This window comes from Purpureocillium lilacinum (genome assembly GCF_023168085.1).
Source record: "Purpureocillium lilacinum CBS 284.36 DNA, scaffold_8, whole genome shotgun sequence".
In the NCBI taxonomy this organism is placed as follows: domain Eukaryota; kingdom Fungi; phylum Ascomycota; class Sordariomycetes; order Hypocreales; family Ophiocordycipitaceae; genus Purpureocillium; species Purpureocillium lilacinum.
In genome coordinates this window covers 2534356-2559406 of record NW_027072118.1, presented here as the reverse complement: position 1 = coordinate 2559406, position 25051 = coordinate 2534356, and the positions used below count along the sequence as shown (strand labels likewise).

Genomic DNA, 25051 nt, shown 5'->3' with positions numbered 1-25051 from the left:
GCGGCGACGATTGGCGGACAATTGGAGCAGGGTGACTGCTTTGACAGGGACCGGGAGGAACCAAGAGGGGGACAGTTCAGGGCTTGCCAGGGCTCAGGAACCGCCCCTGCTGTTTACCCCAGACTTCCCCCGCAGACCGTGGCGTCGGGAGCCGGGTGCCCACTGGGCTGCTTGCTGCCTCTCCGCACCGCTAGTCGGGCGTTGGCGTCTTGGGAGCTTCTTACAGAGACGATGGGGGACGTGGAAAATCCTCAGCCGACGGCTCTACGGCACGTCATCGATTGAGGGGAATTGAGGCTAATGAATGGATTGGTGAGCCGTGTTCGGCTATTGAATGGGTTAAGGACTCTCATGTTATTATCGGCGGCTGCATGAAAATATCGGCAAGCCCAGCATTCCGGAATCGGCAACCAAATGTCATGCTTCGGCACTCGGGGCCTTGCCCGTATCCGTGGACAATATTGGTGCAGGTTCTTCATCCTACGAAGAGCAAAAACAAAATCACTGATATGAGACGAAGAAAGACATCTGTCATCGGGCAACCACTGTTCCATGTAATCGCGAGGTGCTGCTACTCGGCAATGGGGCACGAGCCGAGAGACCGGTTCTTGACCCTCTCCGCTTCAACAGAAACGTCAAACTCGAAAATGTCCATCGGCAAGCCCAGCGTCGTGCACGCGTTTGGAATATCCACAATCCCCGCGATCGATCCCCTGATGGGCGCGCAAGACAGCAGCAGGTATATCTGCTCTCCAGAGTATCCTATAGCACCGAGTCAGCATGTGCGCTGCCACCACTATGTTGGAAGCCCTCTCCCCCTCATAAGACGACCCTGTGCAAACAGAGACACGGTCAGTGGCAGACCATGGCATGGGCTTTCTTACCAAACTGCTTCAGATACTCAATGGTCCGCAGGCACGCCTGGCGGTACGCCACCGTCGCGTCGAGAAAGTGCTGCTTGCCCGATTCGTCGACCGAGAAGCCCTCAAAGGTGAGGTAGCGCGATGGGCCGAACTGCGGAGCCACGTCCCCGGGCCGGAAGACGGGGCTGCTGATGGCGCGCTCCTTCATGCCGTTCTTGATGAGGTCGAACTTGATGGTGATGATGCCAGCCTATGTTCGAACATGCAGTCAGCCTTCTCCTCAAAGCGCCCGGTAAAACGTCTTGCCAGAGATGAAGGACTCACCATTTCGATGGCACCGCAGAAGCTTATCTCGCCATCGCCCTGGCTAAAGTGCAAGTCTCCCACGGAAAACTTGGCCCCGGCAACGTGCACAGGGAGGTATGTCGTCGACCCCCTGGAAATGACATTCACGTCGCAGTTGCCGCCATGCTCCGGCCGGCCGGGAATCGTCCTCGCTCCCTCGCGCGCAATCTTCTCCCTCAGCTCCCCCGTCGCGTTGCCCGCATGCGCATTCGTCTGCAGCGGCGGCTGCGCGACAATCTGCCCGGGATGCGACTGCGCACACGCCGAGATGAGCTCGCCCTCGCGCGCGTTCCACGTCTGCAGCAGCTCTGCCGACGGCGCGCAGCCCAGGATCCCCGGGTGGATGAGCCCCGCGAAGCGCACCCCAGGGATGTGCCTGCTGGAGCAGTAGATGCCGTCAAAGTCCCAGATGGCCTTGCATGCCTTGGGGTAGTGCCGGTCGAGGAAGCCGCCGCCGTTTTCGCGCGCGAACACGCCCGTGAAGCCCCACGGCGAGTGCTCAAACGGCTGCACGTCGGTGATGTTGACCACCAGCAGGTCGCCGGGCTCGCTGCCCTCGATGTCAAAGGGCCCGGTCAGGTAGTGGATCCGCGTGAGGTCGACGTTCTTGACGTCGTCGGCGCTGTCGTTGTTGCCAATCTGCCCGCCGGTCCAGTCCAGGCATTCGATCTTGACGGTTTCGCCGGGCTTTACGGACGCGATGGAGGGAACTGTGTTGCGTCGGTCAGCCACTCTAATTGAGATTGCTTGTCGACTAACTGTCTGGATGCCATCGATTATGGAGATTTGGCTGCTCAGAAGCTGGCACATCGAGCGACACCGACTGAATAGTGCGAATCTTCGGCATGTTGGCGACTTCAATTACTTTCACGATTGTTGGACTCTTGCAATGTCTTTTCTTTGGCCGTCGTGACTGCGCAGCTTCATCCCAGAGGGCGTCGCAGGTCAACAGATATGGGCTCCATCAATCATCTACCCCGCAAACCTCTGACACGGCACACGCTCCATCCTTATCACAATGAGCGCGTGGGCGCGGCTCCTCGGCTGCCAGGTCGGGGTTCGGGATGTTCGCCCAGGAATCGCTCATTGGCTCCCGCTCGCGTTGAGCTGAGGAGGGGGAAGCGACGCAGCTTAAGCTTTGCAGTATTTCGAGTCGAAGCCACGGGAGCTGCCAAGCTGGGACGAGCTAAGAACCGTAGATATGCGAGGACGTGCGGGGGAGATGGGTGTGCCATTGCGTGGTTTCCCACAAAGTAGCTACTCCGTTTGTAATAATACACAGATCAAGACGGAGAGGGGAATCTCTGGTATGGCGGTTCACTGCGGCCGCTACGCCACCAGGGCATTCATTATATGCCACGTCACGTACGCCTCCGCCCAGGCATCAGAATCCTAGCACCTTGGCCCTGTCCTCCGCAGGTCCGGTCCAGAGCCCAGCGGACCCGAACGGGGTTACTTCCTTGTATCCGAGGAGCTTCTTGGCGCGGTCTGATAACGTCCTCGCCACCTCACGTTCGATAAGCAGCGGGAACGCTTCCTCGGGCGTGAAGCAGCTGCTGACGACCGTCATGGTCATGACTTTGCGATGCGAGTCCGTCGTTATATTTGCGCCGCCCTGGTGAACGACGCGACTCCCGATGAGCAGACAGTCGCCCGCCTTGAGCGGCACCGCTACGGCGTCGTCCTCTTCCCAGCTTGCTGCCGACTGCTCTTCTCCATCTCCTCTGTAGGATAGCCGTTGACTTCCAGGAATGACACGCGTCGCGCCGTTCTCGACAGTAGTGTCCTCCACGGCGACGAGAAAGTTGAGCATAATCTCTGGGTCGCCGGGCGACATGTTCCAGAACGGCCACCATTGCGCGCCGTCCACGTGGAGAGGCTGCGCAAGGCTTCCGGGCCCGATTTCGATGACATGCGCCATGCTGAGCCAGTAGTCTCCTTGCTGCTTTCCGAGACCCTCGTGGCATATGGCGTGAAATGCGACGTCGTTAATAATGTCCTCACGCCAAGTCCGACTGTGGGATGCGAGATTGTAGAGGCGCTTTGTGTTCTCTCCATGCAGGTCTTGGAGATCCGGATCAGTGCCCCTGTGCCCTGGGCGGAGGTTTAGGAGTGGCGCGGTGATGTCTTTGTTGAGACGTTTTGTTATTTCGGGTGTCAGGAAGCCTTCAATTATGCATGCGCCGTCTCCTTTCTGTGCGGTAATGATGTCTCTCGGCGACGCGGCTCGTGAGAAACGACTGAAGCGTGCATCAAGATTGAGGCCGGGACGGCATGACAAGATGCCGTTGAGACGACCGCATCGGGTGACACCCTCGAGGCCGACAATCCCTCTCTGCGCCAGACGCAGCGCGTGAGGCATACTGGCCAGGCAGTTGCCGACGACTTGTGCTGAGAGCTCCGGTTGAGTCTGACCCGTAATCACTATTTTGACCGTTCTGTTAGGCCGGTTGTTGCTCTGAGGTTGCCTCGAGCCCTTTATAGACTTTCTCGGCGTGTGTCCTGCCACGCAAGTCATGACCGCAAGTTCGGACATTCCGAGTCCGAAGCATTGCAGTTCACGCGGATACATTTGCGGCCTGATGAGGCCAACCCGCAAACTCAGCCACTCTCCTCACGAACACGGTGCAATACGAAGCCAAGCAGTTACATCATGTCTTGAATTACTCTGCTGGCTAACCCAATGCTGGCGAATTAATGGTGGCTCAGAGGGGCTCAATCACGGCCGTGATGTTCTTACAGGTGATCCTTGTGTTTCGCACACGGTCATCACGCACGATTCCGCATCCTAGACGTCCTCCTTCCTTTCCACTGGTCCGGGTTCGACGGTTTTCATATCAGTTACAGGTGCCGCCTCAAATGGCGGAGGTGCATAGGCTGGCGGCGCGATCGCCTCATTGATGACTGGCTCAGGCTGTTCAGGTTGTCGGCCGTCAGGCGGGTGCAGAATCTCGATGGGAACTTCAAACTCGAGCTTCTGCTTCTCGCCTGCTATCGTGTAATTTATTGACCACTTCCAGCTGTTTGTGTGTCGGATGCTGTATGTCGCGAAACCAGGACGCAGGTACTGCGCAGTGCTGACGAGCTTGTCTCCAGCACAGAGGCCTCGCGACGTCAGACGCAGCTGAAGTCGTTGGCCGATATCGACTGGCGTGTCGCCTGGGGCGGAAGGGATGGTGAGCACTTCGCCCAGCCGTGCAAATACCAATTCGATTCCGAGATTGGCGCTGCTGCGGTGGTTGTCGTCGTGAGGGCTGCCGGACCAGTTCCCCGGGGCGAGCACTTGCGTGTTGGCCTTGATGGTCACCTTGATGTGATTCAACGTGACGATCTGGACGACGTCTTGGATCTCCGCGCTTGTCTGCTGGGCTGCCGGCTCGACGAGCAGCTGAATGGGCAGCGGCAGCGGGTTATCCAGCTGAACGACCGAAGGCACCCAGACATGCAGCTTAAAGTTGAATTGCGGGACCTTGGACGAGCCAAAGAACTTTTGACTCTTTTGCTTGAAGGACAGCTCCGCAGACTCCTGCCCGGGAATCAGGCGATAGGACCGCACGGAACGAGGCCAGGGTTTTTGCATCGGGCGGAAGTCCAGAATGGGCTGCGCCGTGCTGGGGTGCCTGATGATGATGGGCTGCGTGGCCGTTGCCACCGAGATCGATCCCTTGTGGGCGAAGCGCATCGTAGTCTCGAGGTAGTACTCGACGTAGCACTCGGACCTGGTGGAGAGGCCGTGATCCGACGACGTAAACGTCCCCGGCAGCGGGTGCTTTGGCATCTCCTCCGGCGTCATGCGCAGGAAGCTGCATTCCTGCGACAATCCCTGCGCACTGGCAATCATAGGCGAAGTAGGAATCGTCAACGAAAAAGGCCAGCTCTGCGCCTCGCCGCCCTGCGGGATGTGCACCGGCCCGTGGAAGACGACGCGCTGCGTCTCGGCGGCCGCCGCCGTGAAGAAGTTGACCCGGCTGCGGTAGACATCGTGCCTATTGTTGCCACGGCTGACCGTGATCTTGACCTTGACGCGGCCCTGCAGGCGGACGGTGACGGTCGCTTCGGGGGCGACGAGGGCGAGCTGGCGCGTGACGCTGCCGATGATGGTGTCGCCCGCGGCGAAGGACCAGTTGGGCGGCGCAGCGAGGCTGATGCCGAGGGCGAGCGACGATGTTCTGATGGTCGGGGGCATTTTGTCTGATGCGGTCCGACGCGTCTGAATGCTTGCGGCACTTGGTCAGCGGGCGTTGCGATACATGGATGCGCTGCTGCTGCTGCTGGAGAGCTCCCAGTTGTTGATGGTAGGATGCCGGTGTCGGTGCAGGGTTGAATGGTCGTTCGGCGGTTGCCCGTTCCATGCAGCGTCATTCTTCAGTCCTCTGGGCAGGAGTCATCAGCTTCCCCTGCTGGTCGCGGCAGGCGGCGTTGGACCCCGGGCGGCAGTGTGCGTCATAAGCGCGAATCCTTCTCGTTGAGTGACAGGGCCGAGTCAAGTGTTTTGTTGGAGCATGTTAGTGAGGGGAATGAGCCGCTTGGTGGTGGCACTCCGCTCTTTCTTTGCCAGCCCGGCTTGCCATTTACTGTAAGCGCACGAGATGGTTAACATGAGAGGTGATGCACATACAACACAAACAAAAATAGAACCCCACAAGATGTAGGTACGTGCCATCAGGGTGACTCCTGAGCGACTCTGGCATATTTACTAAGACCAGTCTCTCAATAACGAAGCTAGATGAAGTGATGATGGTTTACTTCAACAGAGGCCTGGTCCCAGGACAAACAGCCCCCCCCCCCCGGGGCGCAACATTCCCCCAGCAGCCATACCCTGACACCTTATTATGTTTAAAATTTTGATTGGCGAGGCAATCATCACACAATGAAGACGGATTCCCCTCTTCACGTATCTTCAACGAGTCGTCGGCATCCAAACGAAGCGGCTTTGAGCTGGTGCCGATTCGGCACCGAGTGACAGTAGCGCGTGGGCTCCTTAAACCCGAGTCCACTAAATCACAATCTCCAGCGACCTCACCACCTAAAGTCCACGTCTCCAGGTGGAGTTGACACCTGTGAACCCCCTGTAGAAGGGTCCACTGGCGCCTTTATGTCCGGCACCATGCTCCCCTTACACGGTGTTGAAGCGACGATATAAATCTGTCGTGAGCCAAGCTACTGTGAAGACTGTCTAAACCAGACGCACCGCTCTTTCTCATACTTGTTTCCCGGATTCCTTTTCCTGGATCATTCCAGTCAACATGTCTTCCAAGCAAAACACGGCGGCTGCCCACCCGCCGGCCAAGACGGCGCTCCTCCTCCTCGACTACCAAAACTACATCGTCAACATGATCAACCCTCCCGCTGTCCAATCCAAGGTCGTCGAGGCAGCCGGCGCCTTGCTCAAGGCCGCCCGCGAGGCCTCGGCACCCATTTTCCACTGCCACATCGACTTCGCGTCTGAGCCCGTTCCGACCAGCAAGATCACTGATCGGTGGGAGTCCGCCCTGAAGCCGATGCTCGCCAGCAGTCCCGAGCAAGGCCAGGAGTGGCCGGCGCTTACACCGCCAGCCACGGCGGCAGACAACGAACACACTGTCGCAAAGAGGCCCGGTTGTGTTTCTGCAATGAAGTCCAAGGATATCCTCTCGCTGCTTCGCGACAAGTACAAGGTTGAGAGCGTTGTCATGTGCGGCCTCATCACGAGCGGCGCCCTGGTGAGCACGGCTAGAGAAGCGGCGGACCTGGGGTTCGTCACGACGGTCGTGGAGGACGGGTGCTGGGACTATAACCCCGACGCCCATAGAGTCATCATCGACAATGTCGTGCCCATGACCGCGTGGGTCGCCAGCCTGGAAGAGGCATTGAAGTTGTACAACAATTGATACAGTTCTCGCCAACCGCTTCGGGAGGGACGCGGCAGCGCTGTCACTCTTCATGATGTTCACCACCCGTACTACGAGCGAGGATCCCGTATTAAAAATGATTTACAAATGAAAACTATGTACATGGAAATAAAGATCCAGTCTGTGATAGTGATAGTAGTAATGATGATGATGATACTGCAAGTACCTTTACTTGCTCGGGTCCAGTCGGCATCCTAGCGGAATACTCGCCTGTTCATACACTCCACAGCCTCCTGCCCCGTCCTCTTCTTGGCATTAAGACACCTCGTTACCTCTGACGAGGCAAATGGTCCTAGGTCCCAATGGCATTGTCTCGCGGCATGCGCGTACTGGGCGGCCTTTACGCCGGGAAGTTCGCGGCAAGAATGCGGGAGCTCTTCCAGGCACACATCCTTCACGGTGTCCCAGATGCATTGCATCACAATTTTTCCGTCGGTCCTGTCGCCAGACTTTCGACCGGCCACACAGTGGCTCACCAGCGATGAAGCCCAGCCAAGCCTATTAAGGCAGGGCTTCACGTCGCCGTCCCAACGCCAAAAGACCCTTTCGTATCTCATGTCGCAGGCCCTAGGCAGGCGCTGTATGCACTTTCGCCGTGGCTTGCAATAGTATGGGTCCTCTGGGTTTGGCAGGCCAGTCGCGTGCAAAATGCACTTGAGAATGGCGTCTCCGCTTGCAACCTCTTTCTGGGTGCATTTCAGTATTTCGTCGTTGGCGAATGCTCCGAGGCTCTTGACACATGCATCGACTATGGGATGGAGGCCCAAGTCAACGCCCTTGAGGTCCTGGCAAGCTTGGGGAAGCACCTGGATGCAGCTTTGCGGAAGCGTCCTGTTCAGGCACGCGACGATATCCTTGCCCTCGGTGCTGTCGGTGATTTTCTCTGGGCGGAGGCACGTGGCCACACTCGGGAAGCTCGCGGCTGTTCCCAGGGCTTGATAACACGCGGGGAGCAGAGGAGTCAGTTCGTGACCATAGGGCGGGTCAGACTCCGGGCCTGGGGCCAACTCGAGGCAAGCCCGGGGGAGGTCCCGGCTAGGGCATAGGCCCTTCGCTGCTGCGCAGTTCCCCGTGGGTTGAGGAGCACTCCATGTCCGAGTTATGGCGGTAGAGAAGCCACCCTTGGTCGTTGACCGAGTGCTTCCGGGATGAGTCCGTGTGGGAGCTGGTGCAGAGCCGGTCTTGGTCGTGAAGGACCGGGTGCTGCCTGGGTGGCTTGTTGCGCCGCTGGAATGTGAGGAGCACGTGCATCCCGGCTCGCTTGTCGGATGAGTGGTTCCTGGGTGGCTATGAGTCTTGCTAGACTTGGTCGGCGCAGGTGGCAGGCCTGTGTGTGTGCTTCTCGAAGTATGCGAATGTCCTGGCGTTGTCATTGATCGCGTCCAGGTTCTAGTGTTGGTGGAATGAGTGGGAGTTTGGGTCCTTTTCGAAGTGTGCGAATGTCCCGGTGTGGACGAGCGAGTCCAGGTTCTAGTCGAGTGAGTAGGCGTCTGGGTGCTCTTTGAAGTGTGCGAATGGCCTGACGTCGTCGTCGGGCGAGTCCAAGTTTTAGTTTTGCTCGAGTGAGTGGGCGTGCCGCTCGGTTTCGAGGACGACCTGGTACTCCCTGGGTGGCTTTTGGTGCTGCTCGAACGAGTGGGCGCAGGTGGAAGGCTAGTCTGGGTAGTTGACCTAGTCCAAGTCTTGGTGTCGCTAGAACGAGTGAGCGTGTGGCTTGGTCTCGAAGATGACGACCTGGTGGTTCCCGGATGGCTCTTTGTGCTGCTTGAGGGAGTCGGCATAGGCGGAGGGTTACTGTGAGTTGTTGGCCGAGTCTGGGTCCTAGTCTTGCTAGAATGGGTAGGCGTGTGACTCCATGTCGGTTTCGAGGATGATGGGCCCGTGCTTCCTGGATGGCTCTTAGTGCTGCTGGACCGAGTGGGAACAGGCAGAGTCCAGGTTGTGCTCCACGTAGGCAAGCTCGTCGAAGGGTGTGGCTTGGTTGTCTTCGATCTGGTGCTTCCCGGGTGGCTGCTCCTGCTAGAACGGGTAGTCGTGTAGCTCGGTTTCGAAGATGACTGAGTGCTTCCAGGGCGGCTCCTTGTGCTACTAGAACGAGTGGGTGCAGGCGGAAGGCTGGTCCGAGTTGTGCTCAATGTACGCGAGCTCGTCGAAGGGTGAGGTTTGGTCGTCTCCGATTTGGTGCTTCCTGGGTGGCTCCCGGTGCTAGAACGAGTGGGAGTATAGCTCGGCTTGGAGGACGATGACCTGGTGCTTCCTGAGCGGCTCCTAGTACTGCTGGAATGAGTGGGCGTGGGCGGCGGGTTAGTCCGAGTGTCACTGGACGAATGAGACGAGCATGGCCTAGTCACTGACGTTTTCGTGCTTCCAGGGTGGCTCCTGGTGGTACTTGAACGTGTAGGGATAGGCGGAGGGTTGGTCTGGGTTCTGCTCGTTGTACGTGAACTTGGCGAAGAATGCGGCTTGGTTGTTGACGACTGAGTGCTTCCCGGACCACTCTTGGTGCTGCTCGAACGAGTGGGGGCAGGTGGAGGCTTGGTTTTGGTCTTACTTGACGTGGTTGAGCTTCGGGACGGCGACGATTCAGTTCTTGACGAATGAGTGCTTCCCGGGCGGCTCCTAGTACTGCTGGACTGAGTTGGCACAGGCGGCGGCTTCGTATGCGTGGAGCTCCGAGTGTGCGACGGTGACGAGGTTGTCGTGCCAGGCTTGGTGCGCGACTGAGACGACTGAGACCGGCTGGGCGATGTCGTCGTTACAGAAGGGGAGTGGCTGGGCCGAGACGAATGCTTGGTGCTCGTTGTCCCTGGCGGGGCGTGACTGGAGGAGCTGGGCGTTCCCGGAGGAGGGCAACTGCACGTCCGGGCAGGCGGGGTTCCAGTACCGCCTGGCACGGTGTGAGTTGGCTCACCAGTCCTGAACTCACGTTAGCAAGCAACTCCTAGGGTCTGATGAAGGAAGCACTACCTCCGGGTAGTAATGATGTTGGTCTTTGTCACAACCGTATGAAACGGTGCGGCTACCTCCGTGACATCCACCGTGATCCCTTCGTCAATGACGATGTTGGTCTCATGTGGGAATAGACCCGCAACAAGAACAGGGGTCAAAGACTGCACTTCAACATCCTGAACGTAAGCGGTCTCTGGGCAAAGGCATTTTTCTTCATGTCCCTTGTCCGCATTGGACAGGCCAGCGACACCTGCGGCGAGACTGGCCGTGGCCAGGAGGCGGTACCAAGCCATCCCCGTCTCAGAACACGCACCAAGCGGTATAGAAAAAAAGAGTTGATAATATCCGATCAAATGAATAGACTTGTGACGGCACTTCACTGTTGCGAACTGGATCTGAAAGTAAAAGCGATCTACTGCCGGGCATCTTCCCCCTTCTTATACACCATCGACCATTGGGGTGATCGCGTCCCATGTCAGGTCTTAGTCCCACCAGACGCGTTCCCATCCGCGGGTGACGCGGGGGAAAAGATACGTCCTGAAAATCTTATGCCTGGGTCAATCTCTCGCGGGCATTAAGTTCAAACTTGCTACAATGGTCCCGCGATCTCCGCTTCTGCGGCGGCATTCATGTTCGAATTGAGTAAGGGAAAATCACTCACGTCCGCTCCAAGAGGGTAATTCTCCCCACATTGAGACTATACGCTTTCCCTTTATGCAAATCCCGATTTCCTGGCATGCGCCTTAGCCAAAGTATTACCCGCTACCCCACGTTCTCACCTGCAACGTGCAGAGACTCGAGATCAATCGTGGTACCAAAAGATCATCGTTGAGTCGATTGCACCAGTTGATATCCGAGCTCCAACCCATTCATCAAGACCAACTGGTTGAGTGTTGAGGACGCTTTCGGAGACCTATGTCCTCATGCGTCCCTGCGTTTCAGGCTATCTCACTAGACGTAGCAGTGAAGTTTATGTCGCGGGGTGCCTCGCGATATGTATTTCCATGATCCGTTCTCAGGATGCATGTATGATAACAGGCTCACTGCATACATGTATACACTGCAAAAGTGCCCTCTGCTTCGAAGACATCATTGATGGTCGATAGTCTTTGCTGTATTCGCCAATGTTGAGGCAGTCGTACATGCGGGGTGATACGCGTCCGACGCGTTCGTGCGGATACATGTGGCTTTTGGGCACTTTCCTGTAACAGTTGGGTTGCTGCAGCTTTCAGGCCAGCTCTAAAGTCAATTGCTCTCGGCTCAGAATCTGCGGTGTGGCTTTGCTCTGGAGGCGGATACATTCCCCAGCTGATCTGATCTTGTGATCTGGGCCGCGGGTGGCCCTTCGAACTGGTATAAGAATTGCCAGGGCTCATTACTCTCGTACTTCCCACGAGCTTCCTATTGATGCGCAAATACCCAAGCTTCTAATTGAGAATCTATTGTTCGCCTTGTTTATCTCAGTCTACAAAATGCGTTTCACTTCGCTGTCTCTATCGTTATTTCTCACTGGCGCTCTCGCCAGTCAGCTGGAAAAGGACCCTTCGCCTCGTCCTACCGTCTTGTCTACCTTGCCAGCTATCACGTCCACCCGCATTGCGCCTACCAGTACTTGGCTTGGGATGAACAGCTTGGAGTCGCCGGTTGCGCCTGTTTAAGCTCCTTATCGTTGAGATGGGCTGGTGATTGTTAAGAACACTCTCAACAAAGGTCATACTCACTCTACTCGGCGTTTTGTTCACGCGTTAATCACTGCAAACGTCGCCAGCGGAGTACTCGTCAAATATCCTTTCGCTGACCATGGAAAGCAGCCTACAGCGACGAGACGCAGGTATGCTTTCGATGCAATGAATGAGGTGCAGGCTGCTGCTTGCCGTGGCAACTTGCCTGGCGACGTACAGAGGGGGAAAGGAAAGTGTCTCGTAACAAACCCACGGGGCACATAGCACAGAGCCACGTGTATACGTTTCACAACTCATGTAGCGCTCCTATTTGGGCGTTCGTCTTTCGGGAACAATCTTTGGAATTCTTTTGGTTCTGTCTTGTCTTGTAGATTGCTTCCAGTAGATGTACCTTTTCACATAGACACCGAGAGCTGTATATCTGTTCAATATCGGATTTGATATCAGTAAATGCAGTTCGTCTCATCTACTCTCGTGTTTCTGGGACTTTTGGCTTGTCCAATAATCGCGCCAAAACACCATTCAATTTTGCGGAGAATATTGACGCGTATGCGCACATCACGCGGTCTGACTTTATTTCTTCGTCTCCAACACTCTCTAACTTCATGCCACACGGCCCATGTCGCTGCTAGAGTTCGATCTCGAAGCTGCTATCTGGTCAATATCTCATCATGCCCTTGAATTGCGCGAGGCGACTTTCACCTGATGCCGACAGGGCGAGCACAGTACAACATGTAAGTCTAAACTCAATGTTCGTATTGGACTCAATCACTACGTTCCCGTTCTAGTTCTGCAAACATCCGGCTCGACCTGATTCCGCAAGCCACCGCATACACTCAACCCAATGAGGAGCTTGCAAGCTGCACGTCCAGCGTCCACGTTTCGGACGAGATACGAACTTGACGCGATGTCCTTTCGTATGGGTCCATGCTCGACGTGCTTCGTCAACGCGTATAAGCAACTCCTTCGACTCCATGATGCTATGAGTATAAAAAACCCCAATTGTTGGGCCGCACCATTGTAGGTGTGGCTTGACTCGTTACTGGGCGCGGTGATGCACTGTGCCTTGGGGGCATGCGCACGCTGGATCCGCGTCTTTCGCAGAACTCTCGACAGACGCGTCGCCTGGCGCTTCACTGTGGTCACGCAATTTGCGTCCTGATACACCCGGCGCTTGTCGGCACCAGAGGACTTGTATATGAGGCAATACACTTGCTGTTTCTGTCAAGTGTATACCACATGCAGTCAGGCTCTTGCGCAGGCCATTCATGAAGCGCCGTGGCTTATTTTTGGGTACTAACTCGTCTTGATTGTGCCGGAATTCTGAAACCGGGTTTCAAGAAAATGTGGGCAAGTTCTACATCCCGGCGTGTTGTCTGCCGCACCTCGTCTTTTCTCATCCTCCCAGCGCCGACATGTATCTAGTCCATGTCCCACTGCACAGCTCCTTTCATATGAGGATTGCGATGTCTCTACAAGCATGTACATGTACGCTATCAATTTGTAAACGCTTGCAAAGTCTCGGTGCTAGCATCGAGTAATTGATGCGTTGTGTGTTCGCGCATGCCTCGAGCCATCTTTCATGTTGGCAATGGACTCCAAGCCAAGGGTCTCGGTCAGGTCTGGGCCTACAGCACGGTGTGCCGGCGGCCCAAAGCGGAGAGCAGCCAAGCCAGGCCGAATCTGCCAACAATTTTGCCCAGGTTTTCGTCCAATTTCACACACGAGTCACACGATCAGATTGCAGTGACGACGGGCGGGCGTGGCTCAGACCGACAGCCCGCCAAGCCCAGGACTCTTTCCTCGTTGTACAAGCACAATGCAGGTTGAGGTGAGAGCAAGACATCAAATGTGATGGGCATGCGGTGTTGCAAGCTGACCGAGCATCGGCTGCTCCGATAGGATCTGCCAAATCCGCCCTCTGCGAATTCGTCATTGTTCCTCCCCGCTTCCACAGCCGGTTGCGAGTCGTGATAACGCCCGTTCGAGACACAGAATCGCCGATCACACGACGTTATGCCAACCCAGGAAGCTGGACTTGCAGGCACCATGCAGGGAATCCCCGCCTCTGCCTATCTGCGCCAATGACGCCCTTGCCGATGACGGCTCACGGCAGCTTCCATCGTCGAGCTGCGCAACGGCCGCGGGCGTCGATTGAGCCGACGATGGACAGTTCCCTGCGGAGCTGTCCAAGCTTCCGCAAGATGACAGAGTAAAACAGTCCGAGCTCATTCCCTCCCGTATATCAATTGAGCGACCACCCCACCACGGCCGGCTGCTCCCCCAGCAGCTCTGAGACCCCCCTCGGACACGTTCCAATTGTGCTGGCGACGTGCTGGCAACCTCTACGCAATGGTTCAGATCCAAGCTGCGTCTGCGGCGCCGCTGCTGTTGGCCTTTTCCAGCTTGCTGTGCGGGGGGCTCTCTACACCGGTTCATCCAGGCAGAAAAGTCCCCAAGCTCGGTGCGGTAGCTTCAGAGGCCGGAATCTGTAGCAGGATTGGAACCAGGCTGCTCGAGGATGGCGGCAACGCGGTCGACGCCGTGGTCGGAACCGTCTTCTGCATCGGCACTGTCGCCATGTACCACAGCGGGATCGGCGGCGGCGGCTTCATGTTGCTCAGGACCAGCAACGGCACGTACGAGTTTGTCGACTTTCGCGAGACCGCGCCCGCCGCTGCGTTCGAGGACATGTACAAGAACAATACCCAGGCCAGCATCCTTGGCGGGCTCGCGAGGTACGCTTCGTCAAAGCAACATGACAGATTCTAGCTAACGCGCACAATCAGCGGTGTCCCCGGAGAGCTCAGGGCCACCGAGTACGTCCACAAAAAGTACGGCAAGCTCAGGTGGGCAGAAGTCATTCGCCCGTCGATCAAGCTCGCCAGGCACGGATTCGCCGTCACGCAGGATCTCGTCAAGTACATGAACAGCGTGACGCCAAACAACAAGTTCTTGACCGAAGACCCAACCTGGGCCATCGACTTCGCCCCGAACGGGCACCTCGTCCAGCTCGGCGAGACCATGACGCGAAAGCGCTACGCCGACACGCTTGAGACGATTGCGCAGCACGGCGCGGACGCCTTTTACACCGGCCCGATCGCGAGGGCCACCATCGCCGCGCTGCAGAAAGCAAACGGCACCATGACGATGGAGGATCTCAAGAACTACACTGTTGCGCATCGCGAACCGCTTTCCATCAAGTATCGCGGGTTCACTCTGACGAGCACCAACGCCCCGTCGGGCGGCGTCGTTGCGCTCAGCGCACTCAACACAGTCAGCGGCTACGATGGCTTCGGAGACCCGGCGCAGATCAATCTGACTACGCATCGGCTCGACGAGGCTATTCGTTGGGCGTACGGCCAGCGCACGGAGATTGGCGATCCTTCGTTCGTGGACGGCATGTCCGACTATACGAAAAGCATGATCTCCGCCGAGACGGGCGCCACCATTCGCTCCAAGATTGTCGACGTGCGAACGCAGAATGTGTCATACTATGATCCTAAGGGTCTCGAGTCTCTCGAAACACCTGGCACGTCACACATCGTGGCGGCTGACGCGACCGGGCTTTCCATCAGCATGACGACGACGGTCAACCTGCTTTTCGGCTCGCAGCTCATGGTGCCTGAGACGGGCGTCATCATGAACAACGAGATGAACGACTTTAGCATCCCCGGCGTGAGCAACAGTTTCGGATACATCCCCAGCCCCGCCAACTTTGTGCGCCCCGGCAAGCGGCCGCTCTCCTCCATCTCGCCCATCATTGTCGAGAAAAACGGCAAGCTGTATCTCGCGGTCGGTTCTGCCGGCGGCAGCCGCATCACGACTGCGACGATTCAAAACGTGCACCACGTGCTGGACCAGAACATGACCATCGCAGAGGCACTCGCCGAGCCGCGGCTGCACGACCAGCTCAGTCCTGACGTCGTGTCTTTCGAGTATGCGTATGATAATTCGACCGTGGCGTACATGAAGTCGCTCGGCCACAACGTGACGTGGGTCGCCCCGGGGCAGAGCACCGCTCAAGGACTGCGCCTGTTGCCGAACGGTACTTTTGAGGCTGCGGGTGAGCCGCGACAGTATGCGTCGGGAGGGTACGCAGTGTAACGAGCAGGAGAGCGTGAATGGTTCGCCGCGAGGGGACGAAGCTGCGGCAGTCAGCGGCCGAGGGTGCAATCATCCGATGGCAATGTTGGACGGTAATTGCTATCGCGGCAATCGGTCTTGTAGATATAGTGAATACTGCATGGGTTAATATAGGGAGCAATTGCCGTAATCTGCATTCACCATCAAGAGTACGAGGCCAAAGCATCGCGGGCTAGCTTTTACAAGCGGCAATGGACTGCAACGTTGTAGCGGCCATCCGTTGCGGATCTGTCATACTTCCCATGACGGCAGGTCGTGAGTGATCGGACGCAACTGGCGGCGCACGCTGGTTGCCGATCACATCCCATCAACAGTGCATCACACCCGGAACGAGCTGCCGAGCGGGGTTCTCGTCTTTGGCCCTCAGTGCAATCGACAACGTCTCTGTCCCGCCGGTTCATCCCGCATGCAACATGATGACTGCCTGCATTCTGGTTGCTTAGTACAGCTTTGTTCCCGTAGACATATTCCGTCGGGTGTTTGATTTGGCAGCCATTTGAGCGCTTAGAAGTCCACGCAAGTCCACGGCAATTGAGTAATAGTGAGCCATCGTATAAGTGCGCTTCATGCAGCATGCCGTACCATCTAGTCCTCAACTACGATGCAGAAGTTGGTCGGGAAATCACATCATCTCATTTTTACAAGCGAATCAGTGAATAGCGACGGCTGAGCCATGAGATCTTCATTACTGCTCTCGCCAATTCTGACGGCTGTACCGTCGACGGCTTTGTATACCGTCAAGCCAACGTCTCACAGTAGTGGCACCCCGGATGTCTCCTTCGTCAGCTTCTCAATCGAATTCTCGTCTTTTCCAGACTTTGCGGGAAACAAGAGCCACCCAAATGAGTTCTCTTACAACCTGCTCAACAACCTCGGCAAGCTGAGCGGAACGAAGCCTTATGTTCGCGTCGGAGGCAACACCCAAGACTACGCGCTGTACAACGCCTCTCTCCAAGTCGGCCTCAGCGGCATCGTCGACCCGAGTCGCTCGCCCGACTATCCAACCACCATACAAATCGGCCCCGCGTTCTTCGAGTCGTACCGCACCTGGCCCGGCGTACGCTTCTCCCACGGCTTCAATCTTGGGCTCGGGGGCAACAGCTCGGAGGGTTGGCGCACTCTCCTCGACACGGCCCCTCTGGCATGCGCAGCCATTGGCAGGGACAACTTTTATACGTGGGAGTACGGCAATGAGCCCAACAACTATGCCACGTCGGCGCAGGGCCCTGTCCGTCCGAAGAGCTGGGACGCGACGGCGTTTACCAAGCAGTGGCTCAACGGATCAGAGGCGATTCGTGCGCAGATGAGGAGGCACTGCCCGGAACTGGCTCACGGAGACTACCTCAGCTTTATGGCTCCATCGTATGATGACAGAGTGAGCAACCTCAATGCAACCGTGGCTTGGAAGGAGGGGCTCGATAAGCACGGAAGCGTGCGCTGGTACTCTGTCCACAAGTAAGTCAGGGTTCAGGTTGTGAACGCGGCGCCTTCTACCAGGACTTTATCTGATGATGCTTTTAGCTACATTGACGGAGCAACATCTCCAGGCGTGACCCTGCAGCGGACCCTGATGAACCACACTCGAACCACCCGCGACGTGGACGAGCAAGTCGCCGAATACAAGCGCATCATGTCCGTCAACAACCACCATGCGCCGCTCATCTTTGGAGAAACCAACTCGCTCTATAACCAGGGCAAGCCAGGGCTTTCGAATTCGTTTGGCGCTACACTTTGGGGCGTCGACTTTAACCTCTACTCTGCTTCGGCGGGGTTCAAGAGAGTCCACATGCATCAAGGAACAAACTACCGTGTAAGTCCATCCGCAAGCCATTGATTACACTTGCTAATACCCTCAACAGTACCAAGCTTGGCAGCCCATCGACACGGACAAAACGGCCAAGGGTACCAAGGCACCGTATTACGGCAGCATTGCCGTCGCTGCTGCTCTGGGAGACCTGACGAGGGGCTCCATCAGCGTTTCCTCTGTACCCATGTCGTCCGACGCCGAAGCGGCGTACGCAATCTACAACAAGGGCTCGCTCAAGAGGCTCATGGTGATCAACATGCACGGGTACAATACCACCAAGGACGGCGCGGGAGTTGACCCCCTGCCGAGCCCCGCGCCGCGCCCAAGCCGGAGCTTCTCGTTCGCAGTCGAGGGCTTGCGTCGCGGTGCGCCGGTGCGCGTGCAGCGACTCATGGCCAATGGCAGTGATGCAATCACGGGCGTGACGTTTGATAGCTGGAGTTACAATACGGAGCTTGATAATGGCAAGCCCGTGAGACTTGACAACGTTACCACGGGTGAGGTGGTCAGGGCAAGTCGGGGCGTGGTGACGGTTCAGGTGCCAGACTCGTCTGCAGCATTACTGCATCTCGACTAGACTGAGCAGTATCCATTGCTGTTGGCACGATTCAAATAGCAGTAAATATACAAATCTCAATTCCTGTTTCAAATCGCCCGACTTTGAAAACCACAACCGGAGTGCTCTCGGCCGTCAATCCGGAAATCGGCTAACACCTCTGGTCAGCCGGACAAGTGTCCGACCCTCGTAACCGGAAGGAGTCATCACTTGGCTCCAAAGGATGATTCCTGCAGGCAGCTGGAGGCAATTGACCGACCGACAATCGGCGCCGGGCTAAAGCAGCGCAGACGCAACACCAGCGCTCGCCCTCGTCCCGAGTTTCGCCGTGGAGCAGAGCACTAATCCACTCGGGGCCCCGCGCGTTCCTTGCGGGGATCGGCCCGGCAGATGGGCCCGCCATCGGCGCCGGCGCGGCTATAAGACTCTTGGTGTGCGCCCTCTAAGCCATTCCCGGTGTCAGCATCACGACACTCCTCCTTCATGGCAGCGTCCGGCAGCTGTCATCGCGAACAGGCCCCTTGAAGCTAGACAGGAGGGTCCTATCGTGTAAACGCCCACAGCCATGGACAGGGCCTCTCCGGCTGCCGGCCGGGCTCAGCCCGAGATGGCCCAAGTCTCCTTTCACATCCCGGCCGCCTCCCGGAGGAGCTCACGGCACGAGTCCGCATTCGCGACAGACCAGCACTCGCTCGCCGACGTCCCGCAGCAGCGAGAACCGCCCGAGATGCCGCCCGAGTACATGACGCCCGACGTGCGCAACGCCATCCGGACAATGAACGCGCGGTTCGACTGGACCTCGCCCTCGGACCCGGACAACCCGCGCAACTTCCCGCTCGCGTACCGCGTCTTCAGCACCGTCGCCATCACGTCGCTCGCCACCGTCGCCACCGTCGCCGGCGCCATGTATGCCCCCGCGCAGGACGACGTAGCCGCCTATTTCGGCTGCAGCCACGAGGTCGCCGTCCTGCCCCTGAGCATGTATAACCTGGGTCTTGCCTTTGGTCCGCTCGTCGGCGCGCCCCTGTCCGAGACGTATGGGCGCAAGGCCGTATTCGTCTTCACCGCGCCCGTCTTCGCGGCGTTTACTCTTGGCGCTGGCTTTTGCGATAGCGTGGCCGCGCTCATCGTGTGTCGCTTCTTCGCTGGCATGTTTTCCTCGTCGCTCATCAACAATGCGCCCGCCACAATCATCGAGTCCTCGGAGGGGAGCTTTCGCGGCGCGGCACTGGGTATTTACTACACACTGCCGTCGTTTGGTGCCTCCTTGGGTCCGCTCATGGGCGGCTTCATCGTCGCGGCGTCAGGCTGGCGGTGGACGCAGTGGGCGTCGGTCATCCTGGCGTTCGCATTCTACATCCCCGTGTGCTTCACGCGCGAGACGTACAAAAAGGTCATTCTCCGCCGCAGGGCCTTTCGCATGGGCCTCGACACGTCCTCGCAGCGCACATCGCCCGGCCGCGCGTTTCGGTACTTTGCGACTGTTCTGATCCAGCGGCCCATTCACATGCTCTTCACGGAGCCCATCGTCACGCTCGTGAGCTTGTACAACGGCTTCCTGTACGGCCTGCTCTACACATTCGTCATTGCGGTGCCGTGGATCTTCCGCGAGTACTACCAGTTCAACAAGACCAGCGAGGCCCTGTCCTTTATTGGGCTCATGATTGGCACTCTCGCCGCGTCGCCACCTTTGGTGCTGATCGATCTCAAGTATTACCAAAAGAGACTGGCTGCGTGGCGCGCAACGCACCCTCCAGATGAGGACGGTGTCGAGGAACCACTGCCGTCAGAGCACCGCCTCATAGGTGCCATGATTGGCAGTATCCTGCTCCCAACCAGCTTGTTCCTCGTGGCGTGGACAGCACAGTATCGTGTGCACTGGATAGTGCCCATGATCTTCCAGGGCGCCGTCATGTTGAGCTCGCTGCTGGTCTACGCGAGCGCCAACCTCTTCATGCTGGACGCTTACGGGCCCTTGTATGGCGCCTCTGCCTCGGGCGGCATGATGCTTACCCGCTACCTTTTCAGCGCAGCATTCCCTCTCTTTGCCCTTCAAATGTACAAAGCATTGGGCGTTGGATGGGCCACGAGTCTGTTGGGCTTTGTAACGGTCGCCATGGCCCCGATTCCGTGGGCCTTTTGGAAGTATGGAGAGCAGTTGCGTCGCAGAAGCAAGTACGAGCGGAGTTCATAGAAGCATCTCGCATAGCGCTATGTAGACTTTATAGATATCGCCACTTTCTCCTGCATCCATTCGTGGTGTTCCATGGCCTCAAGCCGAATGTTGAATCTGTCGCTGGTCTCTAAAGGTATCTGCGTGACAGGCATGCCCCTTGCACAGGGGGCTTGATGGTTTGGGTCTCTCATACCTCATCCTTTGTTGATCCCCCTCCCTTTCTCCGTTATACAGACATCTTCATCGGGATCGACTTGTGCGGGTTATACCCCTTGACCACAAACTCCTCCGCCTTCCACCCATCAATGCTGCCGCCCTTCTCGCGCGTAATCTCAAGCTCGGGGAAGTCGCGCGGCTCTCGTTTCATCTGCTCCTCGAGAGCGTCGACGTGATCGAGATAGACGTGCGCGTCACCCATGACGTGCGTCAGGCTCCCCGGCACCAGATCGCATACATGCGCCAACATGTGCGTCAGCAGCGCGTAGCTCGCAATGTTGAAGGGCACGCCGAGGCCCATGTCGCACGACCGCTGATACAGCTGGCAATGCAGATGCCCCTTTTGCTTATCGCCGTTCGTCCCGCCGTTGCTGTTTCCGTTGGCCGCCGCGGCACCATTGGCAGACCGCTTCGCGCGGGGGTACGACACGTAGAACTGGGCAAACATGTGACACGGCGGCAGGGCCATGCTCTTGAGGTCCTTGGGGTTCCACGCGGACATGATGATGCGCCGGTCGTAGGGCTTGTTCTTGAGCTTGTCGATGACGTCGGCGAGCTGGTCGACGCCCTGCCCCGTGTAGTCCGTCTTGGCGTCCTTGTACTCGGCGCCGAAGTGTCGCCACTGGAAGCCGTAGACGGGGCCCAGGTCGCCGACCTCGCGGTGCGACAGGCCCACGCTGTCAAGGAACTCGCGCGAGCCGTTGCCGTCCCAGATCTTGACGCCGGCCTCGCTGAGCGCAAGCGATGAGGTGTTGGCCTCGATGAACCATAGGAGCTCGGCGACGACGGCCTTGAGGAAGACGCGCTTGGTCGTCAGGAGGGGCAGGATCGGCGTCCCATCGCGGTTGAGGGAGAACTTGAGCGGCCGCGGGGCAAAGACGCTGTATGTGCCTGTGCCCGTTCTGCAACGCGTCGGTTAGTGGGATGATTGTCGAGACCAGCTGACCGCAATTCGAAGCTCGCTGGTGAAGGGACAGGGGCAGTTGGCGACTTACCTGTCTGGCCGATGCTCGCCTTCCTCCAGAATCTCGCGAACGAGCTCAAGGTATTGGTGCTCCTCGTGTGGCCGCGTCATGTTGCCTAGGTGCAGCTGTGAGACGTCGCCGGGTTTGCAGGTTGCGACTTCGCCCTGGATGGGAGACGCGACGCGTTAAGTGAAGTACCCCATGGTGGGGTCGTCGCCAACGGCTTTGTGGCGTGCGCCCCCCCCCCCCCCCCCCCCCCCGCGCCAACTAAAATCGCTGTTTCCGGCTACCCTGCACTTCCGGCCACGAACCCGCGCCGGTGCAGAGGACCACGAGCAATCGTAGCAGCTTCTTCTTCAGATTGTCGTCGCTTGCCAGCATTCCAGACCTCCAGTTATTGCGAATTACGTTTTGTCCTCGGGAGATTTTGGAGTTAGGCGGCGGGGCAGGGAGGGGGAAGCCATCGCCAACTCGGGTCCGGGTCGGGTGGGGTTTCGGCCTAATTTGGCGAAATTCATGGCACGAAGCTCTGAGTTCGAGACCAAGCACTGCCTACTTATTATCGTCTCCCGGAGCTCTCAAGGTCAAACTCCTACACCTCTCGTAAAACCGCTCGTCAAAATGTCAAGCCAGCCGGGCGAGCCGCCGGGCCGCCTCATCTCGCATTTCACGAACAGGTTGGCGCCTCCCCCACTTACACCGGATATCCCGAAGACGAAGGAGGCCTAAATCTGACCGTTCACAGAGGTCGGGATGAACAGGGCGAGGGGTGGTCGTCCCTCTGGGACTCTGACGAGAGCAGTCTCTGGGACCGCGGCGGGCCATCACCGGCTCTCATAGAGTTAATTGAGAGCGGCCAGCCGGTCCTGCCCGCTCTCATCGGGCGGCATCCCCGGGCGCTGGTCCCGGTGAGCGACCCCACGAGATGGACATGGGGGTGAGACACGAGTCACTTACACGCGCCAGGGCTGCGGGAAAGGGTACGACGTTGCCATGCTCGCGCTCCATGGCTACGACGTCTATGGCCTCGAAATCTCAGAAACGGGCGCTCAAGTAGCGCGCGAGTACATCGCCGCCGAGCTTTCCGAGCCAAGCGAGCGCAACTACGGTGACCCAACGCAGTGGCCCAAAATCGAGGTCGGCAGCGTCAAGGTCATCACAGGCGACTTCTTCGAGCGCGACTGGGAGGACGAGTGCAGCGGCTCGGCCTTCGACCTCATTTACGACTACACTGTATATCATCTCCTGCTGCCTCACTGACACCTTTCCGACAGCGCCGCTAACATCCCTTGACCAGTTCCTCTGCGCGCTGCTACCCGAGATGCGGCAAGATTGGGCGCGGCGCATGATTGAGCTGCTCTCGCCCACCGGCATCCTCGTCTGCCTCGAGTTCCCGCTGTACAAGGACCTGGCCGCCGTGGGGCCGCCGTGGGGCCTGCGCGGCGTGTACTGGAACCTGCTCGCGCAGGGAGGGGACGGGCGCATCGCGGAGCCGCCCGAAGAGAGCGAGCGGCCGGCGGGGAAGATGAGCCGCGTCGTGTACTTGAAGCCCAAGAAGTCGTACGAGAGCGGGAGGGGGTACGACATGGTGAGTGTGTGGAAGTTGAAGGACTAGGCCAGACAGGAACACGCACGCAAATGGAAGGCGAGTATTAAACGCTGGGTTCTTTGCGGCCAACGACGCTTTGCTATGCTACTTAGTTGTACAGCTCTCAGAGGCAGCGCTGATCTCCATCCGGAAATGAAGGAGGCAAATGTCATCCGCTGCTTTCCCCCAATGACTAGCCACAAAACTCCCAGGTCTACTCGTCAAATATGGTACAATACCCGTGATTCCTGTCTCTGCGCACTGCGACCCCATCACGGGGCGACTAGCGGAGGTCTTCCAGCACCTGTGTCAATGGCTCCTGGTCGAGATAAACTGTTTCCTCTCCCCACGCATCTATTTCGTACAAGTCCCAGCGCGAAACGGCGTTGGTCTCGAGAGATACATCGACACGGCTATACAAGTCGTGAAGCCATTTGATGGTCTTGTCCGTATTCGCGCCAATCGAATCCCACTTCTCGAAATCAAGCTTGGGGGCTTGCCTGAGGGGCTGCGCATCGACTCGGACCGCAGATAGGGCTGGAAATTCGCCGTTTGCCACGGCTGTGGCCAGATAAGCGGCGTCCTCCCAAGCGCGACTTCCGCGCACGAGTCGGACGTGGAGTCTCTTCACCGTGAGTGGAAGTATATCGGCGATGCAGGTCGGCTTCTCTGGCTCGTTCGACTTGTCTGGGTCGCCAGGATCAAGTTCAGAGTCGGAGTCGGAGGAGTCAGAGTCGGAGTCGTCGCCGGAGTCGTAGTCATTGCCGTTGGGATTCTGATGCCGGCAGAAAGCCGCCTCGTCCAGCTTGAGGACTTCCAGACGGCTGAATTGTGCCAGTATTGGCCCAATATCTGGAGGGGTATATGCTTCCACGACTTGCCCATCCTCGTCCAAGTAGGCCCCCGTGTATCTGTTCCAACAGCTTCCGATGTTCAAGTCGAGGACTTTGAGAGTCTCTCGAGCGGGCAGTGCCGCAGAGACGAGTCGATGATGTCCAATGTCAGGTGCCTCATCAGTGAGGTTGTGATCAGGAACGGGGCGGAGCGCTTTGAACTGGAACTGCTCGAGGCGTGGACATTGTTCAATCATACCCTTGAGGAACTCAAAATCCGACCATTCATCGTCGTCACGGAGCGCGGCCTCGTCGAACGCGAGACTCCGCAGATTGCCCATTATGGGTACCTGGACCCGAATACCCAGTGGGTTATACGGCTTGAGCGCTGCAGTATCGTGGTCCGAGAAACTCCCCTGCCAGAACCCCTGGCAGCTCTTGAAAAGCAGCTGCTCCAGGTTGGGAGCTCCGCGGAGGAGAGCGGAGATACATGGCATCGCGAGCCAGTACTTTTCAACGTTGACCTTGAGTGCCCGAAGCGAACCAAGTCGAAGTGTCTTTCCCAGTCGGCTGAATCGGCTGTCCAGAAGCCAACAGCCCCTGTAGAAGCTTTTTCTGTCCGAAAAGTCCAGAGAAATGGAAACTTCGAGCATCTCCAGCCTCGCCAGCATCGAGAGGATCACCCCCATCACGAATTTGTCAAGGAGCCACGGATCGACGATTTCCATCGACGAGATCTCCTCCGCATATTCGGTGATCACGTTGAAGTTTGAATCCTCGTCCAAATGGAGCTGAGGGTCCTGGTCAATCCCCATGCACTGTCGAAACCCGTCGGAGTCGACGAATTCTTGTTTCGTATTGCCTCCCAGCCATCTGACAGATGCTGCAAGATCTGGGCGGCTGCGGATGGTGCGAATAAAGGGCCATAGGCGGAGATGGCGACCTGAAAGGCTTCCAGGCACATAATGGTAGATGAAGGGCTGCGCGACAGCCCTCATCTGTCTTGACGTCGCCGACAGCGCAATTAATGCGTT

General features: G+C 57.8%; 10 protein-coding genes across 10 annotated transcripts; 5 read left to right on the top strand and 5 right to left on the bottom strand.

Moving 5' to 3' along the window:
- Positions 1-571: 571 nt before the first annotated feature.
- On the bottom strand, positions 572-2055 carry PLICBS_010496 (uncharacterized protein; the record flags this gene model as incomplete). Its single annotated transcript, XM_018326378.2, has 4 exons — positions 572-762; positions 885-1113; positions 1188-1918; positions 1968-2055. 4 exons carry the CDS (start codon positions 2053-2055, stop codon positions 572-574), a joined length of 1239 nt encoding a protein of 412 aa, XP_018174697.1.
- A 537-nt stretch (positions 2056-2592) lies between these two features.
- Positions 2593-3570, bottom strand: PLICBS_010495 (uncharacterized protein; the record flags this gene model as incomplete). The annotated part of the gene is made up of 1 exon (XM_018326379.1): positions 2593-3570. One exon carries the CDS (start codon positions 3568-3570, stop codon positions 2593-2595), a length of 978 nt encoding a protein of 325 aa, XP_018174698.1.
- A 426-nt stretch (positions 3571-3996) lies between these two features.
- On the bottom strand, positions 3997-5394 carry PLICBS_010494 (uncharacterized protein; the record flags this gene model as incomplete). The annotated part of the gene is made up of 1 exon (XM_018326380.2): positions 3997-5394. The coding sequence occupies one exon, from the start codon at positions 5392-5394 to the stop codon at positions 3997-3999; it is 1398 nt and encodes a 465-aa protein (XP_018174699.1).
- Positions 5395-6454: 1060 nt separating this feature from the next.
- On the top strand, positions 6455-7078 carry PLICBS_010493 (uncharacterized protein; the record flags this gene model as incomplete). The annotated part of the gene is made up of 1 exon (XM_018326381.2): positions 6455-7078. One exon carries the CDS (start codon positions 6455-6457, stop codon positions 7076-7078), a length of 624 nt encoding a protein of 207 aa, XP_018174700.1.
- Positions 7079-14082: 7004 nt separating this feature from the next.
- On the top strand, positions 14083-15837 carry PLICBS_010492 (uncharacterized protein; the record flags this gene model as incomplete). The annotated part of the gene is made up of 2 exons (XM_018326382.2): positions 14083-14468; positions 14520-15837. 2 exons carry the CDS (start codon positions 14083-14085, stop codon positions 15835-15837), a joined length of 1704 nt encoding a protein of 567 aa, XP_018174701.1.
- A 612-nt stretch (positions 15838-16449) lies between these two features.
- PLICBS_010491 (uncharacterized protein) lies at positions 16450-18260 on the top strand (the record flags this gene model as incomplete). Its single annotated transcript, XM_065601939.1, has 4 exons — positions 16450-16454; positions 16633-17331; positions 17398-17686; positions 17736-18260. The coding sequence occupies 4 exons, from the start codon at positions 16450-16452 to the stop codon at positions 18258-18260; spliced, it is 1518 nt and encodes a 505-aa protein (XP_065458011.1).
- Positions 18261-18804: 544 nt separating this feature from the next.
- Positions 18805-20433, top strand: PLICBS_010490 (uncharacterized protein; the record flags this gene model as incomplete). Its single annotated transcript, XM_018326383.2, has 1 exon — positions 18805-20433. One exon carries the CDS (start codon positions 18805-18807, stop codon positions 20431-20433), a length of 1629 nt encoding a protein of 542 aa, XP_018174702.1.
- A 208-nt stretch (positions 20434-20641) lies between these two features.
- PLICBS_010489 (thymidylate synthase) lies at positions 20642-21706 on the bottom strand (the record flags this gene model as incomplete). The annotated part of the gene is made up of 2 exons (XM_018326384.2): positions 20642-21533; positions 21627-21706. The coding sequence occupies 2 exons, from the start codon at positions 21704-21706 to the stop codon at positions 20642-20644; spliced, it is 972 nt and encodes a 323-aa protein (XP_018174703.2).
- Positions 21707-22217: 511 nt separating this feature from the next.
- PLICBS_010488 (uncharacterized protein) lies at positions 22218-23211 on the top strand (the record flags this gene model as incomplete). The annotated part of the gene is made up of 4 exons (XM_018326385.2): positions 22218-22273; positions 22342-22504; positions 22563-22829; positions 22894-23211. 4 exons carry the CDS (start codon positions 22218-22220, stop codon positions 23209-23211), a joined length of 804 nt encoding a protein of 267 aa, XP_018174704.2.
- Positions 23212-23467: 256 nt separating this feature from the next.
- Positions 23468-24832, bottom strand: PLICBS_010487 (uncharacterized protein; the record flags this gene model as incomplete). The annotated part of the gene is made up of 1 exon (XM_018326386.2): positions 23468-24832. The coding sequence occupies one exon, from the start codon at positions 24830-24832 to the stop codon at positions 23468-23470; it is 1365 nt and encodes a 454-aa protein (XP_018174705.2).
- Positions 24833-25051: the final 219 nt, after the last annotated feature.